General features: G+C 43.7%; 1 protein-coding gene across 2 annotated transcripts; it reads right to left on the reverse strand.

The window, feature by feature from the left end:
- Positions 1–626: 626 nt before the first annotated feature.
- On the reverse strand, positions 627–6,303 carry LOC105018312 (cytochrome c oxidase subunit 5A, mitochondrial). Of its 2 annotated transcripts, XM_010883625.4 has the most exons (5): positions 3,660–3,811; positions 2,375–2,494; positions 1,585–1,706; positions 1,149–1,266; positions 627–790 (listed from the first exon to the last, which is right to left on the reverse strand). In XM_010883625.4, the coding sequence occupies exons 1-4, from the start codon at positions 3,730–3,732 to the stop codon at positions 1,153–1,155; spliced, it is 429 nt and encodes a 142-aa protein (XP_010881927.1). In that variant the 5' UTR covers positions 3,733–3,811; the 3' UTR covers positions 627–790; positions 1,149–1,152. The 2 variants fall into 2 exon arrangements, 1 of the variants encoding a protein (XP_010881927.1); XR_004574833.1 differs by lacking the exons at positions 627–790; positions 1,149–1,266; positions 1,585–1,706 and having other exon boundaries at positions 2,383–2,494; positions 3,660–6,303.
- Positions 6,304–6,887: the final 584 nt, after the last annotated feature.

Genomic DNA, 6,887 nt, shown 5'->3' on the forward strand with positions numbered 1-6,887 from the left:
CTCTTAGCATTCCACATGTCTGCTATGATACCAAGTTCAAGATGTTCATTCAAAATTATTTTTATAATTGGGTATTATGTCTACACATCAGTAAATATGTATTCTCAAGCTTTGGTTTATTAACATGATGTACAATAGCCTACTGTACAAATGAATGACTCGAGCCTGCCCCCTCTGGGCCAAAGTTAGCTATAACACCAAGCCTGTACAACAAGGTGCTATGTAGCGGAATGCATTAGGCCAACATATTCCCTGATGAAAGTGCTATAAAATAACTGAGATCAAGTGCTTGTTAGACAAAAAAAAAGCTTGAACATTGGAGCCAGCTGATTAACTAAAACTATCTGCTTGCCCTTGGAAAAACAATGAAAACCTACCCACTCACTGTTGAGCGTCCACTAAATGAGTGAAATTTAAATGTCAGCATCAGTTTACCCATGACACATGGTGGCTTTACTCTTGTCATACTTGGCCATTACATATTGCAGCACAGTGATGCATTTTGGGTAATTTTAAGTAATGGATCCACAAAATAGTTATTCATCATGGAGGGTAATCTGTAGATCAATCTGTAATACAACACCAATTTGAAGTGCTCCATGAAAACCAATAATCACATTTGTGAATTTCAAGAAACATACATTTTTTTCCCTTTATTACATTCATCAATATTTTACAAGCAAAAAAAACATAATAAAGGCCCAAAATTAAATATCACATTATACGAGGCAAAGACTAGGTACATGATTCCCACAGGACCCCAGAGACATCAACAGCAGTCCTAGGAAAACTAGGGAGAGAAAAACAAAGAGGAATTTCTGTTAGTGGTCTTTCGTTAACACTATGAAAACAAATGCCACCATAGATCTGTCCTGATACAACATGTGAGATGAGCCAACATAGTTCCATTGCTTTGGAGAAATGTTCTTTGCATGCAATTACAAATAATTCTACAACATATTGCAAGATTTAAACCATTGACTACATTAACACACTTAGAAATGCATTCTGGAACATTTCCAAATTTCCCATCTGAGCAAAATGTTAAACTTTGGAATGTGTTAATACATTCTCTGATATTTAATGAATGCACTATTGTGCCCCCTAATGATCTGTGCCCGTAACATTCCTGTTAATCTGATATTTACCCAATTATAATTTGTCAATGCCAAGCTCCTCAGGTGTGGAGATGCCCAGCTCATCTAGTGTTGGTCGCAGCTCCTGAATAAGATACGGGTAGATGTCTTTATGGGGGCCAGATTTGTCCTAGGGAAACAGGAAATAAACACAAAAACCAACAATTGTGAGAAAAATGACAGGTTTGACAATGTGGCAAAATATTATAGGTGCTGCAGCTTTTGCATTACATTAATAGTGGAATTATGCATTTTCACAATTGTTAGTTGACATTTACGGTATGTGTTATATTTAAGTCCAGAGGAATTAGAACAAGTATGTGGAATAGAGATACGTTCAAATAGGACTTTCCAGAGACGGGCCTTATGCTGGAACTGCCATTTAACCACGTATACGTCATGCTCTTGGAAGATTATTTTCATGTTCAGCGGACTATCCTCAACTCACCTTGACAGCCTCCAGGATACGGACGGCACTAGCCAAGTCATCTAACCGGCGGCAGGCTCTGAGGGCCGCGTCGAGGATCTTTGGCTCAGGAACCAGGTCATAGCCGATCAGGGTATTCATCCCTGGACAAACAACTTCAGGTTAGTTACTTAAATGAGAAGGTTAATTACCAGATATCACCAGCCGGGATTCACAATAAACAGTGTCTGCTTTCAAGGTCTACAAGTTTATTGGTTTGAGAGACTATACAATTATATTGTTCAGACATTTTGCAAATCTCTGCCCGTGTTTCACAACCTGTGGTACTAATTCAGCTAGGGCGAGACCCTAACCCTAATGATTAGCTGCACATGCGGAGGTAAATCACGCCGAGGAAACATTACCAAAAAGGCAGGGGAAAACAAATATGTCAATTTGAGGGCTGTGGATCTGTTTGTAGGCCACCTTCCTCGGTGGGCTGAGTCATCAATGCAGCACTATCAAAAAGCAGAAGGCTGGGAAACCTCTTTCCCAGAGGAATGACCATACTGCAGGATTGAGCTATTATGCCAATCGAGACAGGGGGATTTCTAACTGCATAAGAGACACCTCATGGACCAACTCCATCTGCTAACAACAGTTTCCATTGTTAAAAGGGGGGGGGGGGGGGGGGTGAAACAATAAACAAGAAAATATTATAAAATTTTAAGATGCTAACCCCGGACTAAATTCAAATTCTAGCTATCGGGTTTTCTGTTACCCCTCCATACTCTTTATACCCAGGAATAGCCAGTAGGGGGCCCTCTCTCACCTTTCCTCAGCTCCCACGCATCGATGTCTGGCTTGTTGAAATAGGTGACCCAGCGGGCATCAAACTCCTCGTCCGTCTCCTGCTTTCCACCATGTGAATAACAGCGCTGGGCCAAGGGAGCTGCAGAATGACAGTTGCAGAACACAATCAGGCTCACTGTCATTGATTGTTTCCAATAATCCCAGCTGTTTTCTGGGCTTTGGTGAACTAAAACGTCTGTTAGACCCTTAATATGAGGGTCTATTCATTCTGAAGGTCAGAAATTAAAATGTCTACTTTGCCGCCATGTAGTGTGTCATGTAATCTGAAAAAAGTGACCACCACACGCTGACCGTGAAGGGTATCTAGCTACCACTGCTAAGTATATCGAACAATGGAAGGTGGTGGTGGTGTTATTGGACCTTTGCCAGTGTACAGTAACGTACTTGCATGACCTAGCTAGTCCCAACATGTCACCGCTTTTCACAGTCCAAAGGGGCATTTTGGTGAGTGGGAATAGCAACCGCGATTATTGAGACCACAGTATTCTTATAAAAAAACCAAAACGTTAACTATTTGTTTATAAAAAAGCACATACATAGGTTATACAAGTTATGCCAGCTCGGCCTGGGTATCTGATATGGCTTGAGAATGACAACTACTTAGTGGAGCCCCGTAAACCAATAGGTCTGACTCTGAGATTGAAGCAGCATCGCGACCAAGCTTGGGGATACAATCTAGAGTACCCACAAGATTCATTTATAACCTAGTAGTACAGTATTTCGAGTTGAACATCAACACTTGTTTGTATGGACACGCATAAAATATAATGTAGGTACAATCTGAGGTTAGCTGAAGAGACTTGGTTTACGATTAGCTAACGAAAGATCACAAGCTAGGTAGCTAAGAATAACTACCGGTACATTTCTGCCATGGTTAGTTGTAGCACAGCCCTGTATCAGGAAGGTGGATAGCTAGATACAGGCCCAAGCCTCACTCAAGCAGCGGGCATTGCAAGGACATAAAAAAAATCCACCGGAATATTTTAAAACGTATCCAAACGTAATACTTGTTTTCAGTAGATAGCCGACTAATAGCCCAATCTTAACTACGTCTCGAACTTTTTGTTAATCGAAAAGTTGTATTTTGTAAAGCATCGGCAACTGATTGTGTGCTAGCCACTACTACATGCTAAGGTTAACTAGCTAGTCAATAAGTCCTGCTGTCTGATTCCCCCTCAAACATCCGCATGCACCGTTTCCTTAACTTTGAAACAAGGACAAAAGGTAATGAAACAAAAGGATACCTGTACACCCTGGCCGTGCCCGTGTCAAACTCCGGGCACCAGACACTGAAAGTCGGACCGCTGCTCTGAACATGACGAGAGGACAACCAGCTACTGCTGAAACAAATATTGATGGGATCCGATTTAGCTTTAGCTCAAGACCTAGCCAGTAACCACGCTCTGCGCAATGTGCGCATGCGCAAGTTGTGTATGGCATCTGAATGGGATTTTTTACTTTGAACATAAGAATTGTTTGATAGGTCTACAATTGCAAGGAACATATTAATCCCGAGAGGGCAGTTGTACTAAAAAACGGTTCCAGGAACCGATGTCAAAAAGTAAGAATAGACTGTGTGAAAGATAATTTATTGAGATATTTGAAGTGGCCCAGAAATGGAGCTGAACACTAGAGTGCTGTTTGTATGAGAATAGCAGCCAAACTAAACACAAAAGAAGCAGTTATTTTACCCTTAGTCACTGTTTTACTATCAACAATAACAAGTCTTTCTTGTTTTCGATCTCCTCATATTTACTTTCTGTTTAGTCCGGGAGCAAGGTTCATTTGGAACCAGGAAACTGACACAAAACACTGCACAATGTTCACTTCCATTGAGGGCGTTCCTTCATGCAGATTCTCTTGGCTTCAGGGCAGGATGAACTGCTGGGGACAGGGTCAATGAGATGTCCACTGTCCTGCAGCCAGGGGAGACCTCTCCCTGTCTCTCTCCTCAGATGGTCCCTGCTTGTACCCGCGCTGTAGCGGACGGCAAAGTCCTGCTTCCGCCTTCCCAAAACCTCAAAGCACTTTCGCCCCGTGTCCAACACTCGTCCAGGCGGATCTGTTCCGGTGGTGCTGACGGTGCTTCTTTGGTCTGATGAGTTGGACTATAGAGGGTAATGGGGTCGCTTCCCACTCGGGCAGAAATGGCATACTGGAGGTCTGGGTGCGGGTACTGTGGAGGTTGGTACCCAGGATTGGGTGGGGTTTCTGGGGCTTGATACCCAGGTTCAAGTGGGTCCAGCGGGTCTTTAGACAGTAGGATACTGATAGCAGGGACTGTCTTCTGCACTGTCACCCTGGAGTTGGGTTTTGCCTCAGTCTCCAGACTCTCCCATACTTCATTTACGGTCTTGTACTGGAGAATAGACAACTGGTGCAGCCCGCCCAGCTTGCGTTTCAGGATTTCAACGCAACTAATAGTCTTGGTGATCCCCCTGCCCGACCCTGTGAAGACAACTTGACGCACACTCTGTCCCGTCCAATTCTGATTCCCACCGTCCAAGACTCTGTTTTCCAGACTCAGCCCCGAAGCAGTCTGACCTCGGACCGGGTCCAAGATGTCCTGTCCTTGTCTCAGCCATGTCTGACTCCAGACCTTGTCCAAGACTTCTTCCCATCTCAGTCCTTTCCGGGTCAAGCCACCATCCACTTCGAGTCTAAGTCCTGTCCGGGTCATGTCGTCATCCACTTCGTATCTTAGTGCTGCCCGAGTCATTCTGTCATCCACATCTTGTCTTAGTGCCGTCCGAGTCATTCCATCATCCACATCCTGTCTTAGTCTTGTCCAAGTCATTCCATCATCCACTCCCTGTCTCAGTCTCTTTCTCGGAACTCTCTCTCTCTCGCTCTGCATACGAGCCATTACAAATCCCAGGAGGTTTCGGATCTTGCTCCCCTCCCTCACTTTCATTTCGAGAACATTAGCTGCCAGTCCGGGGAATGGACAGGCACTTGGCTCTTCTGTGGTAGAGACCCTCCTGAAATTGGACTGCTTTCCTAGTTGAGGAGAGTACAAAGAGGATGAGGAAGTAGAAGGGCACTCTGGGCTAGGTAAGGCAGCCTGGGTTAGTTTTGTATTAATAGAGGTGCAGCAAGTGCTGGATGAGTTGTGGTCCCTCTGCCCTCTGACACAGCGGAACAGGCTAGAAGGTCCTTCATACTCCATTTTCTGTGACTTCAGTCCTCTTTTAATCCAAGGCAAGCCTGAAAAACTGAATTCAAAATGGTCCGGAGGGAAGATAGTCAATCTCTCTTTTTGGTTCTCTAGAAGCTACAATAACAACAATGATGTTCCTACTTCTCAGTACCACTGGACTGGTTAGACAAAAGTCAGGGTCCAGCTCCGACTGAGGCTGGGGTATGTCTTTAAGGTCCTCACAGTACTGTCACACAGTCAAGAAATATGACAATGAGAGAGATGGACAGAGAAAGGTGAGAGAGATGGAGAGTGTGACGGTGAGAGAGGAAAACTGAGAGATATTCCATTGGCTGTCCTGTCCTTAAACACAGTGCGTGTATACATGAATGTGTGTGTGTTTGACCATGCCTGATTAAATATATATTTTGATGGGATGTAATGAGGCACAAAAACAACACTTGGCCTCTGTAGAACAATGAAATTAGGAGCTGTCTTGTAACAGTGACTCTTAAAACGTCTTAAACAGTCAAAAACAAGCCAGACAACAAGACTAACCTGAAAAGGATTAGTTAGGGAAGAGTTCTGTGAGGTAACGTGAATTTACTTTCCGCAGATTTGGCAGCAAGACAGCATGTGAGAAGCACCATCATTTGTGTTCCATTTTGTCTGTTGGCCATTCATAACACAAACCACTGACATGGTTGTAGGTCCACTGTTCTCCTGATAGACAGACAGCGATATAGAGAGTGATGTATATATATTCGAAACAGAGTGTTATAGAGAGAAACAGAGAGTGTTATAGAGAGAAACAGAGAGTGTTATAGAGAGAAACAGAGAGTGTTATAGAGAGAAATGAAAAGTGATAGAAACAAAGACAGCCCATCTGTTGTTGGGAAACAATAGTCGCCTCGAGGTTGGCTTTTCCAGGGTATCGGGGCCCATGGGGAGCGCAGTGAACAGCTCAGCTGTCCCCGTTCTCATCACACACCTCATAGCCCCGGGTGCCGAGTGACCCAGAAATGGAAAGTCGTTTCGCACATTGAAATCAGCTGGTGAGACGGTTGCACTCAGGTTCCTTATTTCACATGCTTAGATTAGAGAACCCAGACATTTTTTGAAAAATCTTTTTAGGAAATATGTCCAAATCCCCTTTCTTCGGTCTGGTTCTATTGCCCTGCTAGAAAACACATATTTGTTTGTGTGTGTTCAATTAAAATATATTTGTTGTGTTTTTCAACAGTTCAGCTGACCTGTTTTTCTAGTTCTCTCATCCCAGAGTATTAGACTTGGCATGAGGCAGCTGGTCTGGGGCTCATGTGGAACCAGTGCA

This window comes from Esox lucius, chromosome 19, assembly GCF_011004845.1.
Source record: "Esox lucius isolate fEsoLuc1 chromosome 19, fEsoLuc1.pri, whole genome shotgun sequence".
Classification (NCBI taxonomy): Eukaryota; Metazoa; Chordata; class Actinopteri; order Esociformes; family Esocidae; genus Esox; species Esox lucius.